General features: G+C 44.2%; 1 protein-coding gene across 4 annotated transcripts in view; it reads left to right on the forward strand.

Annotated features, from left to right (window-relative positions):
* ARHGEF18 (Rho/Rac guanine nucleotide exchange factor 18) overlaps positions 1-17582 on the forward strand; it is a 49392-nt gene that overhangs the window by 12092 nt on the left and 19718 nt on the right. Inside the window, exons 1-6 of one of the 4 annotated variants that reach the window (XM_064637441.1) lie at positions 5707-5772; positions 11569-11636; positions 13145-13208; positions 16237-16381; positions 17176-17288; positions 17445-17582. In XM_064637441.1, the coding sequence (XP_064493511.1) occupies positions 16314-16381; positions 17176-17288; positions 17445-17582 (319 nt within the window). In that variant the 5' untranslated portion in view covers positions 5707-5772; positions 11569-11636; positions 13145-13208; positions 16237-16313. Of the gene's footprint in view, positions 1-5706; positions 5773-11568; positions 11637-13144; positions 13209-16236; positions 16382-17175; positions 17289-17444 lie in introns of those variants that run through there. The other 3 variants (XM_064637442.1, XM_064637444.1, XM_064637443.1) reach the window with 3 other exon arrangements.

A 17582-nucleotide genomic window follows, 5' to 3' on the forward strand; every position in this document is an offset into this window, starting at 1 on the left:
GCACAGGGATTTCTAGAGCATCCAAAACTTTATTAACAAACACAAAAGTCAAATGGTGCCTCCTAGGACCTGCATGGGTGAGACTGTTGCTTTTTACCACTGAGTAGTGGTAAGTAGTGGTACCATCTGCACGGGCCTCTGTGCTCCCACTGCATCCACTGTGACATGGCTTTGGCTGACAAACCCTGTCCCTCCTCTTTGGGGCAGGTACCCAGGGCACTGAAGAACACTTTAAAAGGGATTGTCTGTGGGCAGAGAAAATTTCTGGAATTGAAAGAATTGCTCTCTTTCTCCACCCTGTACCCTCTGGCAATGCTCGCTCTCTAGTGAGGGTCTCTCAGAGGTTCTTAAGGTCGGTAAAACCTTCCTGGGGCATAAGAGGACTGGCTGACCTTGGACATGTGTAGTGAGAAGTGTGTTTTCCCTTCAGGGCAGCTGGAGGGAAATTGAAAAGGGGTACAGACCTGGCTATTAGTGAATGGTTTTCAGGTGACACAGCAAAAAGTAGGAAGCTTTGTGGAATATTTAGAGAAAACCTAAATGTTATGAGAGGAGGCAGAGTTATGCCTTGTCATTCCTGTCTGAGGAACCTCCTCTGTTTGCAGTCCTGCAAAAATACCTTAACCTGAGAGGATACAAGATAGTCCCAGTGCATCAAGAGCTTGGAGCCATGCTCCAAGCATGGCCTTGGGAATGCTGAGGATGTTGTTAGTATGAGTGATTCTCCTCTGGACAACTGCTATGGAGATCTGTGGTCTGGAGTTGGAGGTAGTTGTCAAAATAGGAGTGTGACTCAGCATATTTTTATCCATCATAAATGTGTGGGGATTGGACATAAGTTATAGTAACTTTTACCTTGTTTCTCAGCCCTTCCATGAGGAACCTGTGTTCTGTCTAGTTAACATTCAGAAGAAAAACTCCAAGGTGGCTGACGCACTGGTTTGTGTTTGGGACTCTGTGGCATCTCCTTTGGCTCTCAGCTGCTCAGGGATGTGCTGCCCAGGATAACATGGGCAGCAGGGCAGCATAGCTTGTTTTATTGTGTTCCCTTTGCTTGAACTGAGGCTGAATTGGGCAGGGTTTGGAGATGTTCATTAAATTAATGGCCTGTCTGCGGTGAGATGTGAACTAGGGCTTGTTGTGTGACAGCTGTTTGGCTGACAGTGCCTATATTGGGATGATGCTGGGCTGGAATCTTTGTGAGCTGCCTCTGAGCTGGTAGCTGCTATCACCAGCTCCCATTATTGCAGCTCAGAGCAGTGTATGGTCTCCTGAGTAGTCCCTGATGGAGCTCCAGGGCCACCAGGAAGCTGGAGCAGCAGGCCTACTTTTCAGAAGTGTGAGCTGCTCTGTCAGGGCTCGGTCTGAGCTGTAGTTGCTGCCAGGATCTGAGGAGATTTGGCTGCTGCTCTTATTTTCTTGTCATGAACTCACATTTCACCATCTCTACGCCTTGGGCCCCGGCCAGCCCTTGGTCCATCGCTGGTCAGGTGCTGCCGCTGATGTTGCCTCCGTGGTATTCTTAACTGCAGCACCAACATGTGGTACGAGGCAAAACAGACACAAAAAGTCTGGTGGCTTCCATGGCTGTTAAGAATTAGAGAAGTGAGAGCACTTCTTATTAGAGACAGTAATAGCAGGAGGAATTTGGCTTTTAATTCAGAACAAAGAACCATTGTTCTGCTAGAAACATGCATGTGAGATGTGAAGAAGGTAGGCAGCCCAGGTAGCCTGGTACGTGGTATCTTGTTTCCCTGTCTCATCTGATTCCTCCCATCTATCCTTACATCACATGATACAGAGTATCCCAGGGATGGACTGAAGGAGGTTGTGCTGTGTGTCAAGAGTATGGACACAGGAGAGTCTCTGCAGCTCACAGATGTGCTATGAGGAACCTGGCAGGGATGAAAAACAAAGAGGAATGGTTGCAGTCACTGGGATCTCGACAACAGTGGCCACCCAAACTCTGCCATTACGTAAACTATGAGCTGAGAGCCTCTGGGTTTATTGTTCACCTAGAAATGAGAAAGCTCCTTCTGAGCCTCTGCTGTCAAGGGTGGAGAAGGTTCTGTGCCTAAATTAATCTTCTCTTATAAACATGCTTCCAGAGTTTATGCAACAAGAGTTAGATTAGTCCCAGGAAAGCCCTGACAGGAGGAGAGCTCTCCAAGCAGGCTGTGCCATGGAGGCAAGCCAGGGATATGCTGTGGAATACAGATGAAGAGAAGGATTGCTTCCTTCCTAGTGACTTGAGCATTGGGGTAGAGGTGGGTCTTCCACATCCTCTTTAGTTGACAGTCACATCTTTATTACATTAAAGGAGAGACAGAGCCTGGGCCCCATAGCGGGGTCAGATCAAACATCCTCCTCAAAAGGAAACCTGCAGCTGCAACCAAAGTTTGTCGGGCTTCAGACAAACTCCTCTTCTTTAAGAGAAGGTGCTAGATTTAATAAATCTTCCTGAACCATACAGGCTATGCTGGACTGTCCTAGGCTGACCCTTGCTGGCTGCTTCAGTGCACTGGCTGATTTCTAACAGACTGCCGTAACAACTGGTCACTAGGACTTATTTAAGGCGTGTTGTGAAAGAGGTTTGGAGACCCATTTCCTTTCTCACAATGGGTAAGTGAGAGGACATGGGTCTGTGAAGTTTGTCAGGCAAACATCCTCCATCCATGGCCAAGGAGAGGCCAGAATAGCTTTTGGGTTGGACTTGAAATTTGTGTGAAATTCACCTCTCACTTGGCACTTGTGCTTGCATGGTTTTGTTTTCTGGATTCCCAGTGCAGCACCAATAAACTAATATAAGAAGATAGTTTTGGCTTATAATAAACAGGAATTACTTGATTTTTCTATCCTGAAATTTCTGCTCATAGCCCACACAGAGTCCTGAGATATCTGAAAAGCAGCAGACAACCTGGAACTTTGTGTTTCCGGAGAGAGACACAGGTGCCAAAAACCTTCTATTTGGGTGGAAAAAAGGAGGTTTGGCTGCTGTAACATGATGACAGTGATAAATGGACTGGAAGTCCCACTAGGAATAAATGATTACTAACAAAATTACAAACAAACAGAGGCTAAACCAGAGTGACTGCATCAAGCCGTGGGTTAAGGTGGTTATGAGCCAATGGAGAAGGATCTGAAGCAAATGCGAAAGCGGCTGCAGTGCTGGTTGCAGAGGAAACACTGACTGAGCTATGACTGTGCTGACACAGAGCTCAAGAGGTTTTAGAAAAGGAAACCAAAGTACATCCTATTCTCAGTGCTTCTCCTTTTCTACTTTTCACTTTCTTCTTGTAACTGGGCAGTACTGCCTTCATTTGGAGCATCTCCAAGTGCTGCCCATTCCATTCCCTAATAAAACCTCAGGATCTTGTCCACTCAGGCTGACAAATACATAAGGCTGCAGGACAGTAATCTACCTCTAACACATTCAGCAAGAAACCTTTTGTTATTACAGAATTACACAGGATTAGAGAGTTGGTGCTCTTCTCCTCTTTGCAATCCAAACCTTAGCTCAAAGCTATGGAGTTTTTGAGCTGGCTGCTGTGCCAGATCTTGCACTGATTTTGTAGTGATGCCCTGAGGCAGCTGCACAAGCACAGCACGTCCTCTCTGTGACAGCTGCAGTTGGGCAATCTGCAATGCTTTACTTTTACATTACAGTGAAGCACAAAGTTTGAAGCGCCTAGGGATGAATCAGTCACCAAGTGACAGCCAGCTGTTTACCCCCAAACTGCTTTATTTAATGATTATGTCCCTGTAGTGCTGACAGGCCCAAATAAACAACTGGGACCTCATTGTACTCAGTCCTGTAGGGAAGCAGCACAAAAGGGAACATTTTGGAAAAGCTTGCAACTATGAGATGAAGAGAAAAATAAAATCAATTAAACAGGTGGCAGTGTGGAAACCAGAGACCGTATTGGTCCCATGGCAGGATTTCAGCACATTTCAAGCCCAACCTGTGGCAGGTTCTTTCAGAGCAGCATGGGAAAGCCGCAGGGTGGATTTTGAGAGGGAAGTTTGTTTTGCAATCGTGTATGCTGTGTTTTCAGGCTCAACAGGCAACTTGGATATGTGAGATTTAAAATACGACAAACTTTTGATCAGTACTGTAAATCCTCAGAGTGAAATCGGGAGGTATGGTTGGATAGTGAGCTCTTCCCAGTTTTTTTCCCTGCACTGAGAACTCCAGGAGCCTGGTGCTAATACATCAAACCACACTGGTGTCAGGGAAAAGATGGTTTTTCCAGCAAACAGTTTGGTTCTACAAGTCAGTGCATGGATCTGCTGGTAATGAAGATAATTCCCCTTTGCTCTCGCCGTTTGTCTGTGCAAGGATCAGTGGCAAAGGCCTGGGCAGGCACTTGGTCTTGAGGGCAGATAGGGAAGCCAGCATCTGCCAACCCACCGGGCACCCCAGCCTTGCCTTGGTAAGGGTGTCCATAAACACTTCAGTACATTGGGATGGCAAATCCCACCAGGCTTTTAATATCGAGTTATGTATTTCAAGTGCCAGGCTGTGTGCTGTGTACACATGAAGTACCATGTTAAAGCTGTCACTGGGGATGCCACATCCCAGCTGTTATGGGCCTCTTTAGTTTTTATGGATGTTGGGGGGAACCGTGTGCCCTCCCTGAGGAAAAAGCGTGGGCTGGGGGTGGTCATGCCCTCCCTGAGGGGAACGCATGGGCCAAGAGGAGCTGTTTGCCCTCCCTGAATGGAAAGCATGGGCTAAGGGTGGCCATGTGCTGTCCCAGAGAGGAATATGTGGGCTAAGGATGCTTGTGACCTTGCTCAGGGGGACGTGTGGCTGGGGGGGGCCTGTGTACCCTCCCTCAGGAAAGGCACGGGCTATGGGTGGTTGTGCCCTCCCTGAGGGGCAGATGTGGGCTGAGAGACACACACTGTGTGCCCTCCCTGAAGGAAAGTGCAGGGTATGGGTGGTCGTGTGCCCTCCCTGAGGGGAAAAGTGTGGGCTGGTCGTACCCTCCCATGAGGGGAAGGAGCAGGCTATGGGTGTCCATGTGCCCTCCCTGAGGGGAAGGAGCAGGTTATGGGTGGCTGTGAGCCCTCTCAGAGGACAGAGCATGGGCTCAGGGTTGTCCATGTGCCCTCCATGAGGGAAGCCACAGGCTAAGGGGGCCGTAAGCTCTCCCTGAGGAAGAGATGTGGGATTGGGGTGCTTGTGCTTTCCTTGAGGAGAAAGCGTGGGTCGGGGGGACCGTGTGCCCTCCCTCAGGGAAGGTGTGGGCTAAAGGTGCCTGTGAGCCCTCCACGAGAAGAAAACACGGGCTGTGGGTGGTCGTGCCCTTCCTTAGGGGAACATGCAGGGTATGTGTGGCCGTGCACTCCCTGCTGGTCGGCAGTAGCCATGTGCCCTCCGTGAAGGAAAGCATGGGCTAAGAGGACTGTGTGCCCTCCCTGAAAGAAAGCGAGAGCTATGGGTTGCTCTGCCCACCCGGGGGGGCAGGCGCGGGCTGTGGTGGCTGTGTCCTCCTTGAGGGACAGGCACTGGTCGGCGGTGGCCATGTGCCCTCCCTGAGGGAAAACACGGTCTGGAAAGGGTCTGTGTGCTCTCCTCCAGGGCAGGACACAGGCTGTGACTGTCCACCCGCCCTCCCCGAGGAGCCGAGACCCACCCCGGCCATGCCGCCCGCGCAGGCGCACCCTCACATCCCGCTTTTCCTTCCGGGACACGGGGGCGTTTCCTGTTGCTGTGGCGGCGGCTCCCGGGACCGAGAGGGAACCGGCGGCTCCCCGGGGAGTCCGGTAAGAGACTGGGCTGTGTCAGTGCGCCCGCCGGCCCCAGCCCCCGACTCCCCGCGGCCCCACGGCCCCCCAGCCTCAGCAAGTCGCCGGCCACCGGGACCCCTCCCCGGGGCTGCGGGGACCGCCGCCCCCGGTCGCTGGGCGGGCAGCGCGGCCCCCCGGGGGCTGGGGGGGGGCGGCGCGAGGGGGATCCGGAGTTTGGCCGCGGCGGCGGGTTGATCGTCCCTTTGTGACAATCCCTTAGGTTTTACAGCCGTCCCGAACTTTGCAGCTCATGGCTTCAGCTGCGGGGCGGGACGCAGCTTGGAAGATCCAGTGTTTACATTAGAAAGCTCTTTTAGGGGCTAAAGAAGGAGTGAAATGTTGCTGTGTGTTGTTAGGGAGGCGAGTGGCTGTAGCGTGGTGTGAAGTTGTGTCCCTTTCTGCCACAGTTTTAGTCTGAGCATCCTTGTGATCATTAAATCCTGCACCTCGTCCTCTGGGTGCTTACACACATTGCAGGTACTGGTGTACCTTCAGAAGTCCGGGATGTGCGTGAAAGACCTTAAATGTGTTTGGAAAAAAAACAGTGAAATCTTCTCTTTATCCGGAGTTGCGATGACTGACCCATTTTAAATATTCCCCAGCCCTGGCACCTTAGGGAGAGAAGCGGGAGATGGTATCAGCTTAGCTCAGGTGTGTTGGAAAGGAACCCCTGGCAGGAGGTCAGGGCGGTGAGGGATTTTGGAGGAGGTAGTGGGAAACAGGGAGTGATTTGAACAAATAACTTTCTGACTGTTTCTTGTGCTATATCTGGTGTTGCTGTTCTAATAAATAAGCATAATTTCTGAATATTGTTTGAAGATTTTGTGTGTCATCTATGTAAAACCAAGAGGAGAAATGCCTGCTTCTCAGTTCCTTCTCACTCCCCTCTTTAGAGAGTTCTGTGGGTACCTTTTTTAATTGGCACTTTTTGTTTAAATTTATGAAATTACAAGTGGTAGTTTGGTAGTTTCTCTTTGACATGGTAAAAAAAAAAAGAAACATGGTTCTCAAACAGGAGCCATTGGACATTGTGTGTTGTAGTTCCACCTCCTGTTTACCTATGAAATATTTTAAATACCTTTTATGATTGTCATAGTTGCTGCTTCAGTTCTGTAGCATTTCTTACAATGGGGGAAGGCTTCAGCATGAGAGAATCGAATTGGGACTTGTCTTTCTTTAGGATAATATGGAAATTTCACTTGGTGTCATTTGAAAAACAGAAACATCAGTTGTTTATGTGTTTTTGTAAAGAAAACCCCTTGGCCACCAGAACTTGCAGTGTTAGGAATAACACAACCCTTCTCCCCGATTTGTTTTGCTGATATTTTGACAATAAAACCAGATACAGTGAGAAAGTAATTATAGGTTGTTTTGGAGACAAAGAGGAATGCTCTAAGAGGGAGGCTGAAACTTGAAAATTTAATGCTGTTGCTCTCTGGCGTGGAGTGTCTCTATTTCAGAATGTGAAGTATCTCATCTCCCTGTACCCTTCCAGCTTTTGGTTTCTGCCTCTGCGTAATTAAGCAGATGAGAAGACAAGTAAACACTGGCCACCAGAGCCACTAGGACAAAGTTAAATCTGCTCCAAGTTCCTAAAGATACCTGACCTGAATTTACCCAGCACAGAAACTTCCTGTGGTCCACTGAGACTCCTCCTCTTTCCTGAGGAGATCTATCACAAAGTGCCTCTGCTTATTCTGGAATGCAGTAGCGGTTCAAAATGTTTCTCAGCTGCTGTCTTGTGTATCTCTGGGTATAGAGTCAGATTTTGTATTCTGGATTAATCATTGATGTGCAGGTTGTTTCCTTTGTCAGTTCAAGAGGGAGGAGTTCCTTATGTGGTATAAGGGTGAAGAAAGAGGGAAGAGGTTCTCTTTGATCCCTGAAGCATTGGACACTTGAAAACAGGAAAATTATTAATTTCACAAGGCAGCTCTTTGTCCTTGGCTCTCTTCTGATGCTTGGATTTAATATGTGGTGAATAGCATTAAAATAGTGCTTGAACTGCTTTTATCATTGAAATGTTACAAGGTGTCCCTGCCTGAACTTACACTGCTTTAAAGTGTTTTTTTTAATCTGTAATTTACAAAACACACAAAAAAAATTCCTTGAGAAAAAAAAATCAACAGTTCAATTTTAGATTAATCACAGTGGTTTTGTGTGTTAGTTGTTTGCAAATGGCCTTTTAAGAGTTATTTTATTGGGCAGTACCGCTCCAGACCAAAGGTCAGGGTCATAGTGCTCATAATGTCTGGTGAGTCATAGATTTGTCCTGGAATCCAGTTCTGGGAGATATTTATAGGACATTGTCAGTGTCTGATCCCCTGAAAGGTATTCCAGCTGGGGAAGAAAATGCATTTGCCTGCTCCTTTCCACCGTGTTTTGGTGCCCTCTTACATACTGTGAGCGGGGTGATGCTTTTGGGTGTTATCAGGTGTTGTCCAATAAAATACTCCTAAGCTGTAAATTAGTTACTGTGAGCCTTTGGGAAAACATCTCATTAATAAGGGAAGGTTTTTGGTTATTCCAGCTATTAAATTCATTACTCTCAATCGTGAACAGGATCTTTTATGGTGTTTATGAGCCTTTTACTCTTAAATATTTTGTTGCTGGTTGAGGCCCCTGTTTCAGTTTCTCTGTCATTAGGTCATCGCTGGCACTGGCCCCTGCAAAATGCTTCCGAGGGAGTGACAATCCCTGCAGTAAGCAGATCTGGGCTAATGTGATGCTCCCAAAATTCTCAGCCTTAATTCCAAAGCTGTTGATTAAAGCCCAGACATAACCACAGTGGGTTTGCTCGGCTCCCACCTTCTGTGAGGTGTCAGTGGCTCTTGTACCTTTAGCTGTAGGAGTGGTGCTGTTCCCATCCAATCGAGGTGACCCAAATCCTTGGATCCTCTCTGTGTGTTGGCACTTTACCTGGTGTTCTCAGCACTGGCCAGAGCTGTGGCTCTTCTGTCATCCTTTAGAGAATCTGCTTTTTGTTGCCAAATAAATCTTCCTGCAATTCCAGGGAGTAATGGAGGGAAAAGACAGGGAAGAGCCCAGCTGCAGTGCTCTGAGTTTTTATCTCTGCCTTTCTCAGGAATACCTTTTGTGCCTCTCCAGTTTGGGAAGAGCTTGCCAAAAGAACTATCCATTTAATTTTTGTACCTTCGCAAATTCTTGATCTGAATAAGACCAAATGCTACCAGTTACTGATGGTACGTGCAAAAATATTTTTCTTTGTCAGTTTTGAGTTTACTGATGCTGCTTTTCTTTGGATGGCAGGAGAGGGTAGAGTTTTGTTATTTCTATACACCTGTTAGAGGTCTGATATTTCTATACACCTGTAACAAGCCTTCACATTCTTAAACATCAGCTTCCATGTATGCGGGTTCCTGTCACTCCTTCACTGTCCCCTGTCCCTCATTCTTCCTTTCACTGTTTCTTGACCCGTGCAGTTCTCTGATACCCTGTTCGGAGAGGCTGAATAAGAATGCAGAGTAATAGGAATAAAGAATATAGAGATCTTACATGCAGAAAAAGGAAACCACATTCACTAGTATTCAAAAGTGTGTTCTAATCTTGAATTGAGGTGTCCTTCCTTCAGCAGTGACTGCAACAGTGTGTTGAATAGGAGAAGGTGGAGCATGTCTTATAAAATGAAGTGTGCTTGTAAAACAGTCTGATTCTTCTGTCAGGTTTCAAAATTGTGGGCAAAAATAATGCCCCTTGGAAGTCGTGGAGTAAATGCATTTCAAATAACCTCATGGATAATCAAGTCCTTGGATTCAGCTGCAGTTTTCTGAGGCTTTTCTGTAGCATTTTCCTGTTTTCCAGTATGTTCCAGTATGCTGCAGAATCTTTCTGCAGCAAAGGAAAGTCATGCACAGCACTATTAGATATGTCAGCTGATTAAGTGAAAAATACCTACTAAGAGCGCTGTAAGTTGTTATTTTTAACTGAGCAAGTAGTGGTTTTAAAATTGAAACCCATTTTTAAGTGAGATCCCTTTTACAGTTACCTTAACAAGGTTCTCAAGCTTTTGAACTGGAATTGGTCCCACTAATCTTTGATAGGAAAAGAATTACTGAATGTAATCACTGAATATAGGTAAATGTCAGGGAATATCTAGTTGAAGTTTGATAAAATGCATAAAGATGACTATATTACAGAATTCTAGATAAATGCAGTGGATTCCAGGACTGTATGGGAAGGCAGTGGCTGTAGGAACACTGCCTCCAGCAGTCCTCATGTTCTGCCCTGAAAGGAACCTGTCTGTGAGCAGGACTCTGATGTCATGGAGAATTTTCTCTATTTCCTTTTGTGTGGTGATTTTTGTTGTCCAGTTTGTTCCTTTGTCTCAGGAGAAAAGTGGTTTCCATTGTTAACTGCTTGTTTGTTGTTGAGGCATGTCTTTTAACAAGCTCTTCATTTCCTGGTGAGGGGGGGGGCCTTATCAATGCTGAAATAACGAATATATGTTATTCTCTACATGGTTTTAGCAAGTGAATAATTTCAATACATTTTTCTCATGCGTTTGCAGAGACACATTTGAAATTAGATGAAGTGCCTTTTGGCTTGTGGTGTGGTAGTGGTAGGAATATCTCAAATAAGAGAAAAGTTGTGGGAGGTGATTGTTTTTGTGGAATTTTTTGGTGAGCAGAACTGTGCACTTTGTTTCCCACACTCGAGGAAGTTGCATAATGTGTAAGCATCTTGCAGGTCTGTGCACTCAGTCTTTCTCTCAGTCCTGTTTTTATGTCTTTATTAATTTATTTCCATGTAAGTGTTTTGGGCCTGTTTTCAGACTCTTTGTGAAATTATGGAAAACACAAGTGAGCATTTCTCTAGGCCAGCCAGAAGCCTTAAAGCAGATCACCAGTCCTGGCGCCAGGCAGGGGGGATGGTTCTGAAGAGACCTTTAATAGTTTTTCCTCTGTGCTTTAAACATAAACAGGCTTTTCTCTGGCAGATACGGTGTTCATCTTCCCAGTTTTGTTCAATTTCTCTTTTAACAGGCATGCCTGAAATATATGGGAAGACACAAATCCTAATGTCCTTTACTGAGTTGCTGTGTCCTGCTTTGATTTTTATGAGGGATTTTGATTATTAGATGGGCTGAAAGACTGTGGAAAATATTTGACACGACCAATTGCCATTCTGTTTTGTCAAGCAGTAGTTATCACAAGGAAAAAAAGGGATCGGATTTTACTGTACTATTAATGGGTTTATGGCTTTTGAGTGAGAGGGCTGCTTTGATTCCTGAATCTGGGAGTGGTTCCTTTGTGAAGCTGGAAGAGGGGTAATGCTGTGGTGCTGGCAGTGCTCTCATGATTCTGGGGTGCGTTTTGATCTTTAATTTACTGGAGCTCAGCTCCCAGCAATACTCCATGCAGAAAGGCAGCTATTCCTATGGAGCCAAAGAAATTGCTGCCCTCTTGAATGGTGTCAATTTTGACTGGAGAGACAGGGGAAAATAGCCTTTCCAAAGATAAGGAAGGCTGTGCTCTGAGTGCAGGTCCAGCAGAAGACTGCTCCTGCATTCCAGAGTGGCTCTGTACAGCTCCATGTGCAACTTGCACTATCAGTGATTCTGAGTCTTACTGAAAAAACTCGAGTGTTTGGTGTAAAATCAAGACCACAACAAACACAACAAGGATGCTTGCCAGAACACCTGAGCTTACTCTGCATCTCTTTCAAAATTGAGATCCATTACATGTCACTTTTCCTTTCCCTCAGTGGGAATGATGAGCATAATTAAGACTTTTTTTGGTGTGTGTGTTTCAGATTGTGCAGTGAATGTCCATAAGAACTGCAGGAGTTTGCTGGCTGAATGCAGCAGCATCAGACCCAAGGTGGGCTTTAACATTTGTTCTTCTTTTATAATGACAAGGCTTGACATAGTAAGTTAATTTATGTGAGTGGTTTAATTTACATCAATACAGAATCTTGCCCTACATCTTCAAGACATCGAGTAGTTATTAATTTGTCATTATAGTAATTAATGATAATGTACGTAGGGAAAATAAAGTGAAACATTTTATTGCTGTACTGCAAATTACTTACCTTGTGCTTCAGAACTGTGACTAACCCTTATAAGAATGCTCAAACCCATCACTTTTTTAGGGAACATAATTAAATTATATGGTACCTTTGAGTTTTGTGCCGCTGTGTTTTAATAGGTTGTGCCGTCTCAGAGCTGAGGAGTGGAGGGCACTTTGGGCATAACAGTTGCATGTTGTTTCTAAGCTGGGCAATGCAGAATAAGTGATTTCATTTGTGAACTGTGATGAACTTTGCCTTGCAAAGCTGTTCATTTTTAATCTGTGTCACTGTGGTGCCTGTGATTGCATGTAAGGTCACAGGTTGGTTTCAGATAGATGTGTGTCTGCCAGCCAGGGTCTTTTATTCTGATATTGGTTTTGAAAAGCATTTCCTTCCCCTTATAACTAATAATACTTGAGGGAGTTTTAGTTTGTTTTAACCTGCAAGTGCTGATGATTTCAGAGACTGATAGCAGATTAGGGAGTACTGTGAGGGGGAAAAGAGAGAGCAGAGCAGCTCAGACCTGAGCAATTAGAGGTAAGAGGAAGTGCTTTCAGCAATTGGTGATATAGAATGTAACTCGTTTGGGGGCAGAAATATTCTTGTGGGGTTTTTGATATATAATTTTAAACATCTCAGGGCATTGTGCATTTTCCTTTTAAACCAAAAGATTCACTTGCTCTGGTGCTTTCATTTTGACTCATCACCATCACCCAAAGTTTCACGTCTGAATGAGCCCTGACAAACCACCCTTGAAGAGAGCAGCGAGGGAGGAGTGGCACAAAATGGGGGTGAGGAAGGAAGTCAGAAATGAGAACCCCAAAGAGGAGCTCTCCAAAAGCCATTTGTTACAGACTGTGTTACTTATTTAATTGTATCTCAATGTTTTTTAATATGCAAGAAGGTTGCAAGAATTACCAAAGATGCAGTTTGAAATTTTTATGGAAACTGGCTGGGTTAGTTTAGTCAGTATTGCTGTAAATTAAACAACAACAAAGAGTAGATGAAGACTGTCAACATAAAAGGTCTGCTTTCATTCAATACATTAATTATCGTAGCTTTAGTTCAGCTGTAGCTTCGTTTTTAGTTGTATTTCAGCCTGATTTACTCTTCATGGGATTTTTACTCAAAGTGTTAATGTCTATATGCCACTCTTCTGACACATGAAAAAACTCGAAGCTGTTGCTGTGTTAAATCTTTTGTATTTTCAGTGTACAGCTTCACTTACAGTCAGTGCTATAGGATAGGAAAAATCTGATTCATTTTGAACTGAAAGTTTGGTCTGTATGTGTAAGAATATTGTCTTTTTTTCCTATAGCAGAAAGATTTGCAGCACAGACCTTCTGGATCTCCACAAAGTTCGCCCCAGTGCATTTCCCCAGGTTTGTACTAAAGAGTGATTTCTGTGCTCAAGGCTTATCTGTTCGATTGTATTTTTTTCTTTAATATGTTTTAAAGGCTATACACAGTGTGTTATTGAAGTATAGAGAAGGTCTCTTTTAATAAGATGGCTTCATTTTTTTTTCTGTTGGGAATGGCTTAGAGGCTCCTGGCAATCTCCTGTGTGTTTTTATCTCTTTATCTTTTTATTTTTCTTTATACCTTCTTGCTGTGTAACCTCAAAATATCATGGTGAAAAGGGATCAATAAGCTCGTTTTTCATTGATTGTCTATTCTCTGGCCTCTGAAAAGACTAGAACTGTGAACTTTGTTTTACATCAGATTTTCATAATTGTCTATTTAAAACTTGCCTGCAGCTAGTGGTTGCTAGAAATCTCTAAGACAAGCTAGCACTAATAGTCAGAACATAAGTCTTTGTTGAAACAAAGTAGGAAAAAAGGATCTGAGAGGAAAAAAAACCCCAAGAAGAAAGAACAGCTCTCTTGCAACATAGGCTCTGAAATATCTTTTTGCTCCTGGAAAAGACCATCATGGTCGCAGGTGTATTAAATGGCATTTTAATTTGTAGACGTTACAAGGTCTGCATTAAGAGAACAGACTTTTTTCCTCTAAGGTGTTTGAGTGGAACTAGAGCAGAGTTATTTGATTGACAGCTGTCAGAACACAGCTGACATGGGTTTCTGGGCAACGCTCTGGATATTTCAGGTTTTTTCAGGTACATTTACATTAGAAGGTGCTTTTTCATGACACAATTCTTACCAAGAAGTAACACGGGGAACAATTGTTATAAGGAGATAAGTGGCTGTTTGCATTACCAAGAATGGGTTTGTGCATTTAGGAGAAAGTGCAGAGGCTAAAATAGGAAAAAGGACTAATGAAATGGGAGAAGTTGGCTGTGGGGCTGGTTGTGAGCAGCTCTGTGATACCACAGCCTGGTCTGTGTGAGGGTAACAGTGATCGATGAGGGCTCTCAGCAGTGAGCAGACAGTGCTAATTGAACTCAGAAAATGGCTTTTTCTCGGTGCAGACTCTGCCAGGCAGCCAGTGCTCATTTTCCGTAGTCAAAAGCAGAGGCTGGAAATTAAAGGAACAGCTAATAGCCTGGGCATTGTATGTTCTTACCCACAGCATAACCCTGCACGCTGCAGTGCCCAGCAAAAAAACCCCAAAGATGTTGGATCAATGTAAAAGAGAAATTAATTTTAAGAAAGATATAAACTGTGTGTCTCCTATCCCTCTCCCCACGTTTTGCCTCTGGAGATTTTTAGGTTTGGCCTGTCATTGTGAAACCGAACTTGATGTTCCTGGCTTGTGGAGCACAGAAAGAGAACTCGATGGCCATGATTTCAGTACTTCCCCAAATGGAAATGGGAGGGTGTTGGTTATTAAGCCGTTGTTTAAGAAATCTGCCTTGACAAATCATGCTAATATCTAATTAGTCTCCTCTTGGGGCTTGGAGCTCATCGCTTGGAGCTCATCGCTTGGAGCTCATCACTTGGAGCTGATGGAAAGGACTCAGTTTACCCAGTGTATTGTAGACTGAGAATGTGCTGTGTGTTTAGCCAGGAGCTTTCAAAGCCAAGCTTTTGGGAAGGGTATTTCCAGCTGGAAAAGATGTGGTGATATAATTTCTGTTAAATGTAATTGATGAAACCTCCCCTGCAGCCCTAAAACAATTCGTGTGTTGATGAAGATGAAATGAGAGACAAGCAGATGTAGAGCACGGGATGTGAAAAAATGTGGGAAAACCTGTTTCATGAGAAGAACCACAAATACCTTGGTTTAACTGTGCTTCACTGAGCAAGGCAGATGTGGAGGAAGAGATCAGTGAAGGTACACTGAGGAGTGCAGACTAAGAAGGGGGAACTTTCGGGGATGGGTGGACGCCAGTGTTTACTAGAAAAAATGTAAATTGGTGACGCATAAACCTTGTCTGGGAACTGGAGACCCCCTTGAAGTCCTGCAGCAGCAGCCTCCTGGTCCTGGAGCGCCTCCCTGACACTGAACTGTGACAGGAGCTTGGTCTGTGCCTGCAGTGGCAGAGCCCTGGGTTCAAGGATCCAAGAGATCTCTCCCACTCCCATGTCCTTAAAAGCACTTTGAAAAAAGGCCAGCTGCAGACCTTGTCAGGGACCAGTTCTAAAGATCATCTGCTTGAGTCTTTGTCTTTGACTTCACTGAAGTTCCTTTTTTAAAAGGATGTATTTTGTGTCCTGGTCCTTACCATTCATTACATACGTTAGTACTAAATAATTGTATCCATTTTTTATAAGTCTATTACAGGCTTCCACGTATTGTGTAATAGTGATTAAAGTTTCAAATATCTTTCCAGTTCACAGACTGCCTAGATTTTAAAAGCATTAAAAAGTTGCATTATTAAAATTAAATTTAGCTCTTGTATCTATTATGTGCAGTGTGTGTGCATGCAGATATAAATTGCTGCGAGCAATAAGCATTGCAAAGAACTTGTGGTTTTTCTGTGATCTCTGATTTTTCTTGTTTGCCATGAAATGTTCTATGCCCTTATACGGTGGGGTGTGAATAATTGTGTGTAGGTTCTGGTGTTTTACTAAAGGAGAAGATACTTTGCAATTTCCACACTAAATGGGCACAGTAGGGACCAATTTCCTGCACTTCAGACCTGCTGATTTAGCCAATACAGTAAGTTAAGTGGCAGCTTTACATTTCTAGAAGGATCACAGGTAGTATAAAAACAGAGCATCTCTGGGGCCACTTTACTGTGCCAAGTCTGAGGGCAGCCAGTGGTGAGCATGGGGAATACAAATTCAAAAAGCAGCGGCAGGAGCAATGCGATTCCAGCTCATCCCGAACTGTCTTTTTGTGGTTCCTTTTCGAGAAAATGGAATGAGAATGTTTTTTTGGACAATGAGCTCTTGACATCCAAGATCCTGTCAGTGCTGCGGCCGCACTCTGAGCGAGGGCTGAGGGCAGGCGAGCTGCAGTGCCCGCCTCACTTTCTGAGCACCAATTCCATTTTTGCCTCTTTAGCCACTTCCCTGAAAGAGCAGCCCCGAAGTCTCCTCCTGGGAGCGGATGGCACCCCAGCACTGTCCCGGAACCTCGGCATGACTATTGCCCAGAGAGGGAACTCTCAGGCTTCACTGAACGCTGCTGGAGCTGTTAGTAAATTTGGGTGAGTAAACTGCTTCTTTTCTAACTCTCTGGCTTCAGCTGCTGCCCCCCTTCCCCAGTGTGAAAAGAAAAGCAGTTACAGAACATTGGTTTTCAAGCTTAGAAGGGTTTTATTGAACTTTTAATGCTGAAAGCTATTTCCCTGAACAATATGCTTTTTTTTTGTTTAAATCACCTTGTCTTTAGTTCCTCTGTCCTGTGTGACAAAAGATATCCTATAAATAAGGCAGTATTTGAGTATCTGTCTAAATGATCTATTTTGTGGATGTATTTGTCAGGAATTGTTGTGAAATTCAGGAATCTCCTCTGAGTTCAGCTATTCTAGGTTGTTCTACTGGGGACTGGTATAGGAGACAGCAGTGTTTTAAACTGCAGAATACCTTGATGAAAATAGTAGACTAACTCAAAGCTATCAATTGTTTTTAGTAGCTGTTTACTTTTGCTGTGTCCCAGTAATGCTCCTTTCACAGTGATAGTGCCCCTTGTACTCTGAACTGTGGCTTGTCTCCAGGTGATGTCCTTTTAAACTGTCGAATCAGAAGTTACAAACTCTGCTGATGCTGCTCTAATTAAACTGTAATATTTCAGTGTGGAGTTTCTAAATTGATTTAACTGTCTAAAGAGTGCAATGATGCCTTTTATTTGTTCACTGTAAGATAATTGCACTATAGTTTAGGAAAGATGCTTGTTAAAGTAGTTGGATTGTTTTTGTTTTGTTTTTTTTTTGTGTCAAGTAACTTAAAAAATGTAAATGTTCTGTATTGGTCTTTTGGTCTAATTTCTTTGGCCATTTAGACTGATTGCAGGAGACATGGATGAAGGGGATTCAGGCTTTATAAAATTTAAGCAGACTTCAGATGACATTGTCTCACTTGCACCTTCAACAGCAGACTCCATTTTTCTGGAAGGTATGGAATTTCTGTGCTTTTCAGGATTATTATGCAACTTCTTACACAGTCCTGAAGCAGCACTGAGATGTTTTTATTCTTGTTGTTGTTAATGATGGTAATGAAGGATATGATGAGAAACAATAATAATTGAAATTAAATGTGCTTTTGGTCTAGATGCATATTCTGTGTCCCTCCGGAGTGAAATAGAAACAGATGCTCATGAGTTTGAGGCAGAGTCTTGGAGTGTTGCAGTGGAACAAGCTTATGCAAATAGACACAAAAATGTTAAAAAAAGGCAAGATGTCATTTATG

Source organism: Pseudopipra pipra, chromosome 27 (assembly GCF_036250125.1).
Source record: "Pseudopipra pipra isolate bDixPip1 chromosome 27, bDixPip1.hap1, whole genome shotgun sequence".
NCBI classification, from domain to species: Eukaryota; Metazoa; Chordata; class Aves; order Passeriformes; family Pipridae; genus Pseudopipra; species Pseudopipra pipra.